This window comes from Pristis pectinata, chromosome 11 (assembly GCF_009764475.1).
Source record: "Pristis pectinata isolate sPriPec2 chromosome 11, sPriPec2.1.pri, whole genome shotgun sequence".
NCBI lineage: Eukaryota > Metazoa > Chordata > Chondrichthyes > Rhinopristiformes > Pristidae > Pristis > Pristis pectinata.
This window is the reverse complement of record NC_067415.1, coordinates 17,395,609-17,414,517: the sequence shown is the minus strand read 5'-3', so window position 1 is coordinate 17,414,517 and position 18,909 is coordinate 17,395,609. Positions and strand designations below refer to the sequence as shown.

The 18,909-nt window shown below is 38.8% G+C and overlaps 1 protein-coding gene across 1 annotated transcript in view; it reads left to right on the top strand.

The window, feature by feature from the left end:
* The window catches only part of ppme1 (protein phosphatase methylesterase 1), a 44,130-nt gene extending 29,456 nt beyond the window's left edge, over window positions 1–14,674 (top strand). The window contains exons 8-14 of the mRNA XM_052025555.1: window positions 3,426–3,491; window positions 4,960–5,107; window positions 5,474–5,585; window positions 5,687–5,731; window positions 6,520–6,584; window positions 7,364–7,431; window positions 14,421–14,674. Of these exons, the coding sequence (XP_051881515.1) occupies window positions 3,426–3,491; window positions 4,960–5,107; window positions 5,474–5,585; window positions 5,687–5,731; window positions 6,520–6,584; window positions 7,364–7,431; window positions 14,421–14,439 (523 nt within the window). The 3' untranslated portion in view covers window positions 14,440–14,674. The remainder of the gene's footprint in view (window positions 1–3,425; window positions 3,492–4,959; window positions 5,108–5,473; window positions 5,586–5,686; window positions 5,732–6,519; window positions 6,585–7,363; window positions 7,432–14,420) is intronic.
* The last annotated feature ends 4,235 nt before the right edge of the window (window positions 14,675–18,909 follow it).

The following is an 18,909-nucleotide window of genomic DNA, read 5'->3' as shown; positions in this document are numbered from 1 at the left end:
GCAGAAACTAATTAAATAATTTCATACTATATTGAATATACTTTTAAGTATAAAAAACTGCCATGTTTGTTAAGGAAGAAGTGACGTGAATGGGATCTTGTATCCATACACTTGGCAGTGTAGTTAAGGAGCAAGATGATGCATCACCTATGTCTAGTGCCCTCACTGAAACATCTCTGTAGAAATCAAATACAGAATTGCTGAAGATATATCGGCATAACTGGGTTTACTCTGTATCTGTTTGATTTTCACAGAATGCTTTCTGCCTTTTGCAGAGGCTGTGCAAAGCATTGAAAGATGAGTATGTTACCAAATATGAATTGGGTACGCGAAATAATGGATTTTTTACCTGGGCTCAGTCAGTGAAGCAGCTTGATGCTTCAATCACCTACTCTGTACCATGATAGAACATAGAACAGTTCAGCACAGGAACAGGCCCTTCAGCTCTCAATATTTGTGTTGACCATGATGCCAATCCAAAGCAATCTCTGCTTGCACGTGGTCTATTTCCCTTTATTCCCTGTCTGCTAAATGCCTCTTAAACGATGCCATTATATATGCTTCCACCACTTCTGGCAGCATCTTCCAGGCACCTACTACTCTCTGTTTTTAAAAAAAAAAACTCATAAATCTTTAAAATTTCCCTCTCTCACCTTTTTAAAGCTATGTTCTCTCATACTTGACATTTTCACCATGGGCAAAGGGTTTGACAATCTACCCCATCTATGCTTCTCATAATTTTATATACTTCTATCAGGTTGCCTCTCGGCCTTCAACACCACAGAAAACAACCGAAGTTTGTTCAACCTCTCCTTATAGCCAATACTCTAATCCAGACTACATCCTAGTGAACTTCCTTTGCACTCTCTCCAAAGCCTCCACATTCTTCCTGTAGTGAGGTGACCAGAACTATGCACAATATTCCATATGTGGCCTAACCAAAGTTTTTACACAACTGCAATGAGTTCCCAACTTTTATACTCAACACCCCAACTGATGAAGGCAAGTATGCCATACACCTTCTTTACCACCCTATCTACTTGTGTTGCCACTTTTAGGGAGCTATGGACTTGTACCCCAAGGCCTGTCTGTACATCAATGCTTCTAAGTGTCCTGGCAATTACTGTATACTTCATGCATTTGACCTCCCAAAGTGCAACACCTCACATTTGTCCAGATTAAACTCCAACTGCCTTTCTCTGCCCATTTTTCCCATTAGTCTATACCCTATGGAATCCTTTGACAACCTTCCTCACTATCCACAACTCCACTGGTTTTTTATATCATCTGCAAACTTGGTAATCAGCTCACCATCATGTTCATCCAAATTATTTACATACATCACAAACCACAGAGGAGCTAGCACTGATCCTTGCAGAAAAGCACTAGTCTAGAACAACACCCCTCCACCACTATCCTCTGTCTTCTATGGGCAAGACAATTTGAATCCACAGTATGATGAATGTCGCAAGGTTATCTCTACCCAGCTTTGTTATCCTTTGGTGATCCCTTGAGCCTTTCGATCTCCAGCTTGTAGTTCTCTGAATACGTATACCATCGTGTAAGGGAGAATTCTCTGGTGATTACATACAATGTTCAATCACCAATTCTGATATATATGTGAAAAATAAATGTGTTTGAATTTACTACTGCAACTTTTGTGCCAATACCAACTAAAAATTATGGAAAAAGTATATGAATCTTTTCCTGAATTTACAATCACTGTTCCTCCAGTGTTGAGTCTCACATAATTAGAATCATAGGTTTCTGCAGATTTCACTTTTTCTACATTTGGTTTGGGTTAAAATGGATCTCTGGCTTGCCTGCAGGTGTTGAGATTAATTTGATTAAAAATCTAATTACATTGCTGTTATCTCTTAATAAAAGAGCATCATTATCTGCAATCTTCTAAGTCTAAACCTAGAACTGGATTATCAGTTGAAATTAATTTTGATGAAATTTGACTACCCCCCCCTACCCCCCCACCATAAATTTAATAATTGTTTAAAATCCATGGTTGAAGACAATCAATGGAAATGAACACACTCTGTACAAATAAGAAAAGCTTCAGGGACAAAGTATTATAATTACAGGCAGTCCTTGGGTTACAACAGGATTCTGTTCCTGAAAAGTATTCGTAACCCAAATTTTTTGTAAGTTAAAAATGAACAAAATTAATGTGTGGGAGAGGATCACAAACAGTTGTGATGGGAGAAGGAGCAAGCATGGGAAGAGTGGCCACAAGGCGTCCTCAATGACTTAGTAAGTGAGTGAGTGAATCTGTTCAGTGTTCCCAGCTGTGCTCAGCTTGACCCAGCCCCTAATTGTTGTGGATTGGAGTGGGGAGAGAAGGCACACAGAAATGATCTGTTCCCACCCAGCAGAGGTTTCTTGCAACCCCACAGCAGCCATAAATCAATCCCCATCCATCCTACTGGTCTCCCAAATGCTTGTTCATATGTACAGGTGTTTGTAACCCAGGAAGGGTCTATAGATAATTTTTAAATGCTTCAATGTTATATTAGCTTTGGGGAGACGAGACTGCTGGAAATCTGGAGCAACACACAAAGCAGCTGGAGGAACTCAGCAGGTCAGGCAGCATCCATGGAGGGAAATGGACAGTTGACGTTTCGGGTCGAGACCTTCTTCAGGACTGGCCTTTTATTAACTTTTGTAATAGCTTTTCTCCTTTTTTTCAAAAGCAAAATAAATAAAATGAGTAAGTGTAGGAGAATTTAATATTTTTGAGTACACATCTGTGTTTCAAGTATAATCAAATGGTTATGCACATTTGTGCATGAGCAGAATAAATTCATAGGGAATTATATCCTGACTACCAGCAAATATATTGACCCAGATTTTTTAGCTAACACATTATAAGACCTGTCAGCTACTTAATACAGTGGCAATTAACAGGAACACAATGTTAAAATGTATTTGGAAAATGCTATGAACACATCCTAAAGAAGTATTGTTTTTACAGATAGTAATCAAAGAGTGCCTGCAGTCTATTTGTAGGATATAGCTTGCAACTCAAGTTCAGTAATATGTTGAGAAATGACATCAGATTGTGAGCTAGCACACTTTGGAGCTTTATCTGTGGGAAATGTGAAGATGTAGCATCTTGTTTGTCTACGAATCAGTGACTACAATTACAAAGTAACTTATTGTTTATAAAGCGTTTTTGTATGTCCTGAGGGTGTGAAGTACAAAAGTACAATGTATTTCTTCTATATTTTCATGAGCTTTTCAAACCCTAAATATATACCTGATTACTTCACTTTCAGGGTTTGTTTAATTCTTATTTATGTCTGTTCTTCCTCCAATGCTTTAAAAATGTTCAAAGCTTTTGTCTTGTGATGTTAAGCAGCTTTATGTATGTTACTAGATAGAAACTATTCTCCAAATCTCTACTCTTTCTGCAGCGTAAAAAGTGGGCAGATACGAAATCTGGAATCAGCAAGAGTATCCATGCTTGGTCAAATAAAACGGTAATTTTATTATTGATTTTCTCGCCAACAAATCTCTGACCATTATACAGTACTTACAGGAATATAAATTAGTTTCCTCATCAGCAGAGTTTGAACTGTGTGATGTTTTGGCTCCTAAATCCCTATGTTTTTTAAAAAAAAATCTGTATTTCTTCAAGGAATGATTGCTATTACATAACCTGCATTTACATAAAGCCTTAATAAACTAAGAAGTCTTAAGGAATTTCAAACACGTGGAGGAAAACAAATTTGGGATCCCGGTGAAGGCCAAAGAAGGATATAAACAGAAGAAAGATTATTTAAAATTTGGGTGATCAGGAGCCAGAGAAGATCAGTGAAGACTAGGACAATGGATTAATGGGATTTGGTTGGGCCTTGGTTAATGGCATTTGAGTTGGTTAAGGTAAGGTTTGTGAATTGTAAAAGGTTTGGAGGCCAGGCAGGAAAGCATTAGAATAGTTTAGAGACGAATATCAATTAATGAAGTTTGAAGTAGCAAATGCGGAAGAAAGAGGTGATTTCACAGATTTAGAAAGGAGAAGATTTATGTCAATAGCTCATCATGAAGTCGTATGGAATACTGAAGTTGTTAAAAACCTAGTTCCACTTGAGAGTGTGAAGAGAGGGATGGTTCTCTGGAGAGGGTCTAGGTTTTGTGAGACGATTGACAATAATTGCTTTACTGTTTAGATTCAGCTACACGTGTAGAACAAATAAACAGCAGAAAGGCAATCAAAGCATTGAGAGAAAGAAGGTGAAGGGCAGGATATCATTAGTGGCAAATGCAGTCTGACCCCATGTCTCTGGATACTATTGCAAAGAGGGGAGAGGTAATGGGTGGGAAGTTCAAGGGAGCTATCAGAGGGAGGTTTTTCACCCAGAGAGTGGTTGGTGCATGGAATGTGCTGCCTGGGGTGGTGGTGGAGGCTGATACGTTGGTCAAGTTCAAGAGATTGTTAGATAAGCATATGTAGGTATTTAAAATAGGGGGATATGTGGGAGGAAGGGGTTAGTTAGTCTTAGGCATGGTTTAAAGGTCGGCACAGCATGGTGGGCCGAAGGGCCTGTATTGTGCTGTATTGTTCTATGGTTCGTATGTGATAAAGATGAGTTGGGGGAAGTATGAATTCTTGGGAACCATGTCTCTGGCTTGTACCTTCTAGGTGTGTTTACCCTTCTGATATTTTTCCCTACCAGTTCAAGATAATAACCCCTCTGAGCTATTAAGAAATGGATTACTCTATCAGAAGGTAGGAGATATAATCATTCTATCTGTTTCTGAATGGATAGGACAATCCCAATGATAGGTACAGATGATCTCTTGGAAATTAAACTACTAGAATGTGTACCAATTTCGATAGATGCTTCATCTGGATCTTAATTTGGTAAGGCTAATAAGGTTCTTTTGGTGAAAAAAAGGTCAAAAATATTGAGAGTCATGAAGTCATTTTGAATTGGTTCCATGCAGGTACGAGGATGATTTCAACACTCCGGGAAGCTCTCAGTCTCTTGTAGATACTGCTATTCATGAAGAAGAGGAAGAAGAAGAAGGAGGAATTGCGAAGAAGGAGAAAAAAAATGAACCAAGTAAAAGTATAAATGAAGATAAAGCTGAGGTAAGCTGTCTAATTTGGGTGAAAGTATAAACTTCTATTAACTGGTTTATGTCCTTGTTGCAAAAGTCTTTTGCTTGTGGACTGGGTGGGGTGAAAGAAATTATGTAGGCGCTCACTGTTTTTTCTTTTCCAGTTCCGTTATGGTAATGGTTGACTTAAAATAACAGAAAATGCTGTAAATATTCAGCAGGTCAGGCAGCATTTTCACAGGTGCTGCCTGATCTGCAAAATATTTCTAGTATTTTCAGTTTTTCAGTTTCCCAGAATCTGCACCTTTTTCTTTATGATTGACTATTTGTTTTCTCTTCCTTAAACCCATATACTGTTCTATACCTGGCTAATTATGTTCATTATTGTTTGTTTCAGTATACATGGCGTATTGAACTATCTAGAACTGAGAAATACTGGGAAGGGTGGTTCAGAGGACTATCCAATCTCTTTCTTGGTTGCCCAGTCCCTAAACTACTATTACTAGCAGGTACACTTATTCATAGGTTAAATTCCATTCCTTTGTAAAAACTGTTTAAAAAAATCTTTTATGTAATTTCAATAATCCATTAAAAAAATCTTTTGTTGTAGGTGTCGATAGATTGGATCGAGACCTCACGATTGGTCAAATGCAAGGTAATACTGTAATTTTTTTGAATATCTTGTATTACGCATCCTAATCCAGGAATAATTTCAATAATCAATATGAGAGTCAATGCTTAGTTGTCAACATAAATGACAGATTTACAAAATTTAAGAGCTCTTTTCCTGAGGGTTAATGTAAACTATACTCCTAATGCATCTTTGGTACCTTAAATGCACGGTAAACCATAACCTTAGCTGCTTCGATCATAATGTTCTGAAACTGACCCAAGATGAATTTGATCCATGACTCGATCACTGAAAGACTTAACCAACAATGTAAATATATCCTCAATTCTTATTTGAAATCCTGAAAGGAGCAAAAGTAAAATATAGTACTCTGGATATTTTAAGTTTCTGATTATAGAAATAATTACTTTTGAAGTATATAGTATTTATTTTGGCACAGTCATGCAACTGATAGAACTGCTTTCTCACAGGTCAGTGACCCATGTTCGTTCTTGATCTCTAGTGCTTTCTGCGTGGGGTTTGCATGTTCTTCACAGCGACTGATGTCCTCCCACATATCAAAAATGTGTGGGTTGGTAGGTTGATTGGCCACTGTAAATTGCCCTTTGTGTGTAGGTGCCTGGCAGAATCCATGGGGAGTTAATGAGAATGTGGGAAGGATAGGTTGCAGGAAAAATTAGTGAGGAAATGGGATTGCTCTGAGAGTTGGCATTGATAAGATGTGTCAAAATGACTGCTTCCTCTGTTTAAGGAAATTAATTAATGATGAATGCACCAATATAACTGAGCTCTGTATATGTATTTCTTTAAAGGAAAATTTCAAATGCAGGTTCTACCACAGTGTGGCCATGCTGTACATGAAGATGCACCAGACAAAGTAAGCAAAGTTCATTTTTTTTGTCCATTCTAGGGATTGCTTTAAATTTAGTCATAGCGTTCACATTTCAACTTATTCTAAACCTTAGAATCAAAACTAAGCCAAAAAAGTGACCAATTAATATTCTCAAGGGTTTTTAAGGATGGACAGTCACTGCTGTCCTGTCTGATATTTGCATCCTGTATCGGAGTAATTTTTAAAAAATCACCGATTAGGGGGGAAAAAAAGATGCTTGTGTTCATGCTAGTTTAATAAACAATCAAATGTAGGTGCAAGTTGGTACTTTTATCAATAAAATTTAATTGAGATTTTTTTAAAATAACTTTTAGATAAATTAACAGTATGGGATTATAACTTTTTTGTTTAAAAAAAAGTTTCTGAATGATAAAAATGTTTGTGATTAGTTGGAATATTATTAAAAAATCTTTACGGAAAACCAAGGTTGATTAAACTTGTAAATATTGCAAACCTAAAATAAAACAAAATTTGCTGTCTGTATCTGTGAAGATAAAAATCACTTCATGTGTGAGGACTTCTTCAGAACTTGCAGAACTGCTGCAGTTCTCCAGTATATTCCGGTTTATGTATTTTTTTTAGTAATTTAAATCTGTAGGAATTTTATTTTCTTAAAATTTGGTTCAGTTTGAAAAGCAAGTGTATTTTTAACAAATATACAACTTGAATCACTAGTTGACTGCAGTGGTCTTTCTTAACTAGAGTCCGAATCTAATAATCCTTGATATACAGTCATTTTTGTATTAATAGTAAATGTTTTGTAGGTGGCAGAGGCAGTTGCAACATTCATGATTCGTAATAAATTTACAGAATCAAAGGGTGACATCCAAAGGTAAGACTTTTTACCCATTTTTTACTATACAGTATTTGATTGCAGCATGAAGATGGACCACTAGGTTCACCAATAAAATTGTGGTGGATTCTGTGTCTTGTACACTTTCCTTTCTGGTCCTGATAATCATTAATGTCCAAAAAATCTATTGATCAGAAAAATGTCCATTTCTACTGTTGGCTTTACAAATTCTCTGATATTTCTGTATTCAAGTAATTGATGGGTTCTACTTCAATAACCAGTATCAGTGTAAGATTTTCTTCCTCTTTACCTCTCTGATTATGTTCGTCTTGTGCTCACTCCTACCTCACTAAACTAGGGACACGATCTGTTACTTTGCCTTATGATAACACTGCAACATCATCAAGATACCTAAAAGTCACCTCTCGTCCTCTCCAGAATTTTTGTTTAAAAAGGGCTAATTCCCAGTTTCTGTTCATTATAATATAATTAAAACTCGAGTAAAGAAACTATATTGCATCTTTCCTATTGCCTTTATATATTTATTCCATTGCCTTTGTAAACAAATGCCCAAATCAGTGCAAAAGGGCCACCTGAATGAGCTTTGCTCGTACATATAACTGAAAATGTATGTATAGTTGTATACTCAATTGCAAAGGCAAGTTATTGGAGTTGCTTGAAATCTGAAATAAAAATGAAGAGGCAGAGGAACTGGAAGAAGGGGATGTGACTTTTTTACACAGACATTTGAAAATAAATAAATTCACAGGTAGAAGAACCCCCTGTAGCAGCGGTACAAGCAAAGTGAAAATATTTTGCAACAGGGTTATGGAGAGAAAAACAGAATTAATCTCTCAGGTCATAATGTGATTGTTTAATCATCAATGAAATTTTTTAAAAAAACTACAGATACCAGAAATCAGAAATAGAAACAGAAAATGCTGATAAATGCTTCCCAAGATGTAGAATGTGTTTTTTTTTAGTAATTAAATTTGATTAACTGCAGGTGTCTGGAGTATTTTATTTAACTTTTATCTTTTCCTTCTTGACCACAGATGCAAATATATCTGTGGATGACTGTACATGGACTGAATTAAATACATTGAAAAGGTTTAGCAGTTTGCCTCCCACACAGGATACCTTTTGGTGGGAGCAAACAAAAATGGAAGCATGCGTAAACCAACAGGTTTCAGCCAGTTCCCGAACTAATTTAACAAGTGCAAAACTGTAAAACCTCCCCTTGACAGTGCTCAAACAATAAATGTTCTTATTTGGACTTTACTGAAGTTACTGGGACAACATAAATAACACATGGAACAAGAAACACATTTGGCTCACTTTACTTCTGGGGAAAAAAACTTTTTTTTAAAAAGTAAACCTGCCAAGAAGATAAAGCTATCAGTCATTTCTGACTGTCTCTGAGGCTTCAAAATATCTTGTATTACATCATAAATTATTTAACATGAATCAATTCCTTCCCAGAGTTAAAAAATTTTCCTTGTTCCCTCTGTATTTGAGCCCTAACATTCAATTAAATAGTTGGTAGGAGGCAGGATTGCAACCTCATGGATAGGAACACCTCTACAATTCTGAACATAGCTGTGACTTGTAGGGATTAGGATAAGTTACCAAAAGGTCCACAAAAAACTTGTCTGTTTAACCCTGTTGCAAAATGTTTTCACTTTGCTTGTACTGCTGCTACAAGGGGTTCTTCTACCTGTGAATTTATTTATTTTCAAATGTCTGTGTAAAAAAGAAGTCACATCCCCTTCTTCCAGTTCCTCTGCCTCTACTGCATCTGTTCCCATGATGAGGCTTTCTACTCCAGGACATCTAAGCTGTCCTCCTTCTTCAGTAAATGGAGTTTCCCTTCCACCACCATCAATGCTGCCCTCACCCACATCTCTTCCATTTTCAGCACATCTGCCTTCACCCCATCCCCCCCCCCCCCATACATAACAGGGACAGGGTTCCCCTTGTCCTCATCTACCACCCCTTGAGCCTCCACATCCAACACATCATTCTCCGCAACGTCTGTCATCTCGAACGAGATCCCACCTCCAGGCATATCTTCCCCTCCCTCCGCTTTCTGTAGGGATCGCTCTCTCCGCGACTCTATTATCCACTCATCCTTCCCCACAGATGACCCTCCTGGCACTTATCCCTCAGTGCTACACCTGTTCCTACACCTCATCCCTCACCACCATTCAGGGCCTTAGATGGTCCTTCCAGGTGAGGCAGCGCTTCACCTGTGTATCTGAGGGTGTCATTTATTGCATCTGGCACTCCTGGTGCGGCCTCCTCTGTATCGGTGAGACCCGACGCTGATCGGGTGATGCTTCGTCAAGCACCTTCACTCCATCCACCACAAAAGCAAGGATCTCCTGGTGGCCATCCACTTCAATTCCACATCGCACTCCCATACTGACATGTCTGTCCATGGCCTCCTCTACTGCCACGTTACGGCCAGATGTAGGTTGGAGGAGCAACACTTCGAATTTTGCCTTGGTAACCTCCAACCTGACGGCCTCAACATCGATTTCTCTAACTTGTGGTAACCCCTCCCTCTTCTCCCCCCCCCCCCCCACCTTTTTTTCTCCCTTCCGCCCCGCCCCCCCACACCCTTTGTCTTCCCTCACTCCTGTGGTCCCCTCCCCCCATCTCTTTCTCCTTCCCCTGCCCTCATGACCTGCCCATGTATTCCCCACCTCCCCTTTATTCTATGCTCCACTGCCCTCTCCTACCGTATTCCTTCTTCCTCTTTACCTATCCCCTCTCAGCCTCTTGCATCTCCCCCCTTCCCCTCTCACCTGGACTCACCTATCACCTGCCTGCATGTGCTCCTTCCTCTCCCCTGACATTCTGATTCCGGCTTCTTCCCTCTTCCTTTCTGGTGCTGATGAAGGGTCTTGACCTGAAATGTCAACTGTTTATTTCTCTCCATAAATGCTGCCTGACCTGCTGAGTTTCTCCAGTGTTTCTTGTGTGTGTTAAATCACATTATTTATTGTTTGAAGTGACATGCACATAATGGGAATTATACATATAAATTCAATCTTCTTGCCTCTGGCAAGCTGTTCCAGATTACTTCCTCCAACCACAGCAAGGACAGTACTCATTAATGGAAGCTGTGTCTTGGGTTATCCACATGGTAAACATTTGCTGAAGGCTCTAGATTTTCAAAATTTCAAGTCCTAAAGTTACACAGCAGGGAAACAGTAATTGTAATTTAACTGACTAATTCTGTCCTCCGCCCTAGTGCTGAGCCACTGTTTAAGTAAAAAAAAGTGGTTAATTTCTTTTATATTCATTCATGTGATGTGACTGTCACCAGCAAAGTATTGTTGATTTCTAATTGCCCATGAACCAAGAAGGCAGTTGCGAGCCAACAGGATTGTTAGGTTGGAATCATGCATATGTCGGATGGGTAAGGATGGTAAACTTCCTTCCCTGAAGGAGTGTAGTTTAGAGTCACAGAGTACTACAGCACAGAAACAGGCCCTTCGGCCCATCTAGTCCATGCCGACCTGATCTTCTGCCTAGTCCCATCTACCTGCACCCGGACCATATCCCTCCAAACCCCTACCATCCATGTACCTATCCAAACTTCTCTTAAATGTTACAATTGAACCTGCATTTACCACTTCCGCTGGCAGCTCGTTCCACACTCACACCACCCTCTGAGTGAAGTTTACCCTCCGATTCCCTTTAAATATTTACCTTCCATCCTAAACCTATGTCCTCTAGTCTTAGTCTCACCTCTATAAGATCTCCCCTCATTCTCCTGCACTCCAGGGAATAAAGTCCAAACCTACTCAACCTTTCTCTATAACTCAGGTTCTCAAGTCCCAGCAACACAAATTTTATCTGCACCCTTTCAAACTTATTGATATCCTTCCTGTAGGTAGGTGACCAGAACTGCACACAATATGCTAAATTCGGCCTCCTCAACGTCTTGTACAACTTCGACATAACATCCCAGCTGCTGTATTAAATGCCCTGATTTATAAAGGCCAAAGTGCCAAAAGCTCTCTTTACGACCCTATCTACCTGCGATGCCACTTTCAAGGAATTACGGATATTTATTCCCTGGTTTCTTTGTCCTACCGCATATCTCAGAGCCCCACCATTCACTGTGTAAATCTTACCCTGGTTTGTCCTCCCACAGTGCATCACCTCACACTTGTCTGCATTAAAGTCCATCTGCCATTTTTCAGCTCATTTTCCTAGCTGGTCAAGATCACACTGCAAGCTTTGATAGCCTTCCTCGTTGTCCACTACACCCCTGATCTTGGTGTCATCCACAAATTTGCTGATTCAGTTTACAACATTGTCATCTAAATCATTAATATAGGTGATAAACAACAACAGACCCAGCACTGATCCCTGCGGCACACCACTAATCACAGGCCTCCAGTCAGAGAGACAACCATCTACTACCATTCCCTGGCTTCTCTCGCTAAGCCAATTTCATTTAATTGGCTACTTCATCCTGAATGCCAAGAGACTTAACCTTCTGGACCAACCTCCCATGCAGGACTTTGTCTACATGGACTTCAGCAAGGCCTTTGACAATGTCCACTGCCTTTTCCTCATTGGCCTTCTTGGTAACCTTCTCTAAGAACTCTATAAGGTTGGTTAGACGTGACCAACCACGCACAAAGCCATGTTGACTATCCCTAATCAGGCCCTGTCTATCTAAACACTTATATATCCTGTCCCTTAGAATACCTTCCAATAATTTACCCATGACTGATGTCAGGCTCACTGGCCTATAATTTCATGGCTTATTTTTAGAGCCTTTCTTGAACAACGGAATAACATTAGCTATCCTCCAGTCCTCCGGCACCTCAATTGCGGCTAAGGACATTTTAAATATCTCTGCCAGGGCCCCTGCAATTTCTGCACTAGCCTCCTACAAGGTCTGAGGGGACACCTTATCAGGCCCTGGGGATTTATCCACCTTAATTCGCCTCAAGACAGCCAGCACCTCCTCTTCCGTAATCTGGATATGGTCCATGACCTCACTACTCTTTTGCCTTGGTCTTATAGTCTCTGTGTCTGTCTCCAGAGATGTATACAGATGCAAAAAATTTATTTAAGGTCTCCCCCATCTCTTTTGGCTCCACGCATAGATGACCATGCTGATCTTCAAGAGGACGAATTTTGTCCCTTGCTACCCTTTTGCTCTTAACATAGCTATAGAATCCCTTTGGATTTTATTTCACTTTGTCTGCCAGAGCAACCTCCGTGTCTTCTTTTTGCCCTCTTGATTTCTCTCTTAAGTGTTCTCTTGCATTTCTTATACTTCTTAAGTGTCTCATTTGATCCTAACCGTCTATACCTGATGTGCACCGCTGCCACCTTCTTTACCAGGGCCTCAATATCCCTTGATAACCAAGATTCCCTAAACCTGTTAGCCTTGCTTTTTATTCTAACAGGAACATACAGATTCTGTACTCTCAATATTTCACTTTTGAAAGCCTCCCACTTACCAAGCATCTCTTTGCTGGAAAACAGCCTATCCCAATCCACGCCTGCCAGATCCCTTCTGATGCTATCAAAATTGGCTTTACTCAAATTTAGAATCTAAATTTGAGGACCAATCCTGTCCTTCTCCATAAACTAATGGAATTATGATCACTGGGTCCAAAGTGTCCTCCTACACACACTTCTGTCACCTGCCCGATCTCGTTCCCTAAGAGGAGATCCAGTATTGCGCCCCTTTAGTTGGGATCTCTACATAGTGATTAAGGAAACTTTCCTGAACACATTTGGCAAACTCTATCCCATCCAATCCCTTTACAGTATGGGAGTCCCAGTCAATATGTGGAAAGTTAAAATCACCTACTATCACAACCTTATTTTTCTTGCAGCTGTCTGCCATCTCTTGACAAATTTGTTCCTCTAAATCCCACTGACTATTGGGAGGTCTATAATATAGTCCCATTCACATGGTATCCCTTTCTTATTCCTCAGTTCCACACATACTGCCTCAGTAGACAAGCCCTCCAGTATGTCCTCTCTGAGCACTGCCGTGACATTTTCCCTGATGAGTAATGCCACCCCTCCCCCTTTAATACTTCCCTCTCTATCATGTCTAAAACATCAGAACCCCAGAACATTGAGCTGCTCGTCCTGCCCCTCCTGCAACCAAGTCTCACTAACGGCTACAACATAATTCCACGTGCTGATCCATGCTCTAAGTTCAACTGCCTTACCTATAATACTCCTTGTATTGAAATAGACACATCTCAGAACATCAGTCCCACGATGCTCATCGACCAGTCAATCTCTGTCTTTGCTTGTAGGCTTAACATCTACTTTCCCCACAGCCACTCCACTTGCTGCCCTCTCACTCTGGTTCCCACTCACCTGTAACCCTAGTTTAATCCACCTGCTGCCTCCCCCCACCACCCCCGAGCAGCACTAACAAACCTTCTCACAAGGATATTGGTCCCCAATTCGGGTGCAAACCATCCCATTTGTAAAGCTCCCACCTGCCCTGGAAGAGAACCCAATGATCCAAGAGTCTGCAGCCCTCCCTCCTGCACCATCTCCTTAGCCACGTGTTCAACTGCACTATCTTCCTATTTCATGCCTCACTAGCACATGGCATGGGTAGCAAACCTGAGATCACCATCCTGGAGGTCCTGTCTTTTAACTTAGCACCTGTAGAGGATCTCATCACCCTTCCTGCCTATGTCATTGGTACTGATGTGGACCACAACTTCTGGCTGCTCAACCTGCCCTGATTACCATTATAGACACTAGTTTTCCATTCCAGATTTACTTAACTACTTGAATTTAAATTTCTCAACTTCTGTGATTGTACTCAAACTATATCTCTGGATCAGTGCTCCAGGCTTCTGGATGCTAGCCCTATAACTTAACCACTAAGGTACCATGCTCTGAATTGCATCTTATTTGTACATGGATAATGCTGCTGACCAGAAAGAGCATCTTGCTGCATGTATCGTTAATGGTAAACTTGAGATGGTTTCCATATTTTTTTTTCTTTGTTTCAGCATTTATCCCAGTTTTTAATAGATCCAGCAGCCTTCAGATTCAACTTTGACTGCATAATGATGCACCAGGAGCCACTGTGATGTATCCACGTATTGCCATCCGCTTAATCTGTAATACAGTGAAGCTGGGACAACAGAACTCCAGATTCCTCCTGCATTCATTGATAGAATCTGGCACTGCACAATGGCTGAATGGTGCAACCTGTTTGTGATTCGAAGATTAAAACAATTAAAAGGGGATTGCTTACTCAGTGTATTTTTTTCATGTGCATATTTTGCTTTAGATCCTGGAAGTATTTCCTTTTGTACTGTTGGTTAAAGATTTAAGATGTGCTTTGGAGCTGTGTGTTTGAGATGGTAATTCCTGTGGTTAAATTGGAGTGTGTTTTGAAAATTTGAGATCATTATTTCTCTAGTGAAGTATTTCCAAAGTCAGAAGTAAAAATAAAAACAGAAATACAATTACAAATATGCAAGACAACCCAACCAAATATAATAAACTGCTGGATTTTGTTTTGCAACTTTAGCCATCAGAATGTAAATACTCCTACTCTACACTTGTACTGAGACTTAATCTGATTTAAAATGACTTTAGAATGTGCTTCTGGGATCAAGCTATATTGGCCTTAATTGTTGATAAACAAATGATTTTGCACATGTTTTGATTTCTTTTGTGACTAAATGTTTATTTAAACTAGTATAATCCAAATTGTTTATTTAAAGTGTTTAAATCATAATTACACTAATGTCTTAAGATGCTGGTGAAAAACAATGTTATACTGCAGTTTACTCAATAGTGCGTCATGTATTGATCAGAAATCTCTGCATGAGGATGTTTATTAGTTCTATACAGCATCCAGATTCACAAGAGATTTTAAAATAAATTTAGTACAATGTATATTTGGAAAGAGTCAGCAGATCCTGTGAACTGCCTAACCCACTTCAGTATGAGGATAGACTTAATTCACCAAGTGTGAAGTGTAAGGGATATAACAAAGCTCTCTTGGGTGACCTGAAATGGCTTGGCTTTAATGCACAAAACTGCACTGCATCAATAGCGTACAATTGCAGAAGCTAAAAAACTACAAATGTTGGAAAAGTAAAATAGTTGAGTCTGCTGCAAGTACTCAGCAAGTCGGGCAACATCTAAGAGGGAAACAGCTGAAATGTATTTTCTGTGATACTTTGTCAGTAGTTTATATAACTGGAATTTTGCACTGCTGCATGTGGACATTGTTATTGCCAGTAGCATTGACATTCAATAAGAATAAGTGATAATTTAGCTTTATTTTGAAAGATTGCTAAAATTCTGATCTGCTTAAAATTCTAATAAATTATGATGCAAAGTCGAAATTCTACTGTAGCTGAAGGAAGGAATGGAGAGGGAGAGATGGGGGTTGGGGTTGAACTCCCTTGGATTCAAGCTCCCATTGTCATTTCCAGACTTCAGAATTACCTCAGTTGCCACATTGGAAGATGACTTTCGAGTGTCCAATGGTCTTTGATCTTGAATGTACAATTTGTAGCCTTGTACCCAATTTCAGACTCCTCCAGATTTTAAAAGAAACCGGGGCAGAACACCAGCTGTCTACATTTTCAGGTTCTCCAGCTCTACTGCAACCTAACCAGCTGTCTTTAAAGGTACATCCTCCTGGCACCTATTTTTTTTCAATGCAGCCCTCCAGTAACTCACTCATAACTGTTGTGTATGCAATTTATGAAGGCCTCTCACTTGATGTACCATCTCTTATTTGTATTTTATGCAACAACAAAAGGGATAAGTAGAATGCTCATTTGTCTCAGATCATGATAGCACAGGATGACTGTGAATGAGAGACCATTTGAGCATGTTTAAATTGATTCTTGAATGCTTCCATGCTTTTCACCTCTCCCCTTTTCTCTGGAAGTTTAGCCTCTGTTTTTAGATTAATGAGAGGTCATAGATCCAAACTCTTAACATTTTCTCAATCCACAGATGCTGCCTGTCCTGCGGAAAGTTTCAAGCATTTTCAGTTTTTAATTCTGTATACTTTTTTACCTTTTGTAAGTGATAGGGCCCTTCTGATATCAGTTCTAGGTTAGCCTTTTACTAACCCTTGTACTCAAGATGTACACTTTCAGCAATTTCAATATTTTTAATGCTCTTTTGGTGTTTCCTTTGAAGTCTGAGAACCCCAAAGCTATTTAACTCCCACTATTGTTTTCAATAAGTGAATGGAGAAAAATATACCCCCATGTGTTTCCTACAAAGTATTAGTGCAAATTTGTATATTTTTTCAAAATAAAAGGAAATTATATTTTAACATCACAAATTTGAGGGTCAATACATAGACTGACTTTAGTGAGGAAAGCAATGGTTTAACATTGCAAAAACATGCTTTTCTTTCCAAGAGTTTTTTTCATTTAGTCCAACTTTAAATGTTTTAGTAAAGTTTGATTTAAGTTGGAGAGAATAATGAGAAACAAACTGCCCAGTTTTTTTTCTTTTGAAGTATTATTACTCCACCAGTTCATAAAATTTGGATGCAGTTTTGTTTTAATTGTACCATTATTATGGATCCACAATTTGAAGATCTTGAGTTAAATCCCAGATTTGTTTTTAAATATCTGCTGTGCTAGCTTGCAATTCTACCTGATTATCTTTTTTTTTGTGTTTAAGGATAGTTCAATAACAATAAAGAGATGATTTGAAAGTTTGTAGACTTCAGGCTTCTGTGATGCCATGCCATTCCCTGTTTCCATTAAGGCAGGTTCGTACCCTCTTGTTAATGTACTTCTACTTGTTCAAATTGTGACTGAATATCATATGTAACAAAAGGAGAGAAAAGGTACAGTCTACTTAAATTAGTAGATTAGTACAAAACATGTAGAGTTTTAGCTTTTAAATTCTTTAAATGTGACTGCTAAAATCTATCTTGGTGCTTGAAGCAAACATATAACGCATATGGGCAAGATTTTCAAAAATACACTTGGATGTTTTTTAAGATAATATATAGACAAAATTAAGCACAGGATGAGACGTGTTCAAAGATGTAAATTATTAGTGTGGCACTTGATCCTGCATACTTAACTGAATGTTCCTTGAAAAGTGTATGAGGAAATGTGTTACCCGGTTTAGAGAGCAAGTAAGTTCTTAGCACCAAGACAGCTTGCTGTTGCCACAGAGAGGGGGAGAAAAAAAGAATCTCACAAATACTTTAACCAGAGGAAAATGTAAAACTAACCTGGTAGGGATTGAAACAAACTCATAGTGGGATGCAAATGTTCTGAACACATTTGAAGTAGGCTGCGTGATACTGTGCTCACTGAATCTGGATTTTCATGGTAGCTTTATTTCTAAATGTCCAATACATGATTTACCCTGCTTCAGTTCCTTATGTTAGTGAAAAAAGTGTGATGTACAAATGATTAATAATTGAAGTAGGAATATCTTGAAAGCAACTGCATTCAGCATGCCATTTTTGATTTGGAGGACTGGAACTTGAAACAATAGCTGAGAGCACTTCTCTTGCCTTGTAGGCAAATGCATCATGTCTGAAGTAGTCAAAGTGGTTTAAGCAGCATCCAAATTGCACTGCACACAATACAATCATGCATGTGAGCATGTATAGAACTCCATTAGGTAGGGTTCTATGCATATCTGCATTGTGTCACATCTTTGTGGTATGAGTAACAATGTGGATATTAAGGTGAAAGTAACCCTCTTTTTGTGGATTTGTCTGAATGGGGTTTGTTTTAAAAAAAATATTTTGCAACTTCTGTCTCATCGAGCTAGCCAATGTTTGTTCAATAATAGTTTACAAATGTCTTATTCTATTTTAATCACCTGTTATCTAAAGACCAAAACAGACAAATGTGTGCCCTAATTTTGTGACTTGGACATACTTTTCCATTTTTCCTAAAGTGTGACTGATGCCAAATCACTTAATGAGTCAGGAACTTACCACTGTGATGGTTTTAACCAAGAGCAGAGGTTACTATTAAACCCAGAGTAAATTCACTTATGAGCAAGGTCTATTATGCATCAACACTGAATTGTAGAACAAACTCAATAGCATTTTTCAGTTGTAATAGACCTTTTGAATGACAATCTTCATATTTCTGCCCAGAAAATTATATTTGCAATAACTTAAATGGTTGAAGGTTTTAATTCATTCTGTTTCTTGAGAGGAAATGTATGAAACAGATGGGTAAAAGAAATGAATTTTATTTCATTCCAGGGATGTGTTGTTCAATAACTGTGAAGCCACTGATTTGTAGTTAGAAGTGAAACTATCGTGGAACTTTATTTGCTTACTTCATTGAACTTGCTGTAATGATTATTTTACGCAAGGAATAAATTCAATACCAGAGTGTTGAATATTTGAACTCTTTACTGAAAATTGTGACTTTAAGTGTTTGAGAATTCTTTAGTTGGGCACTAGATGGAGCATAACACCAGACTAATATCTCATTTAAGTCAGCTAGTTTGGTTAGCAATCCATTAGAA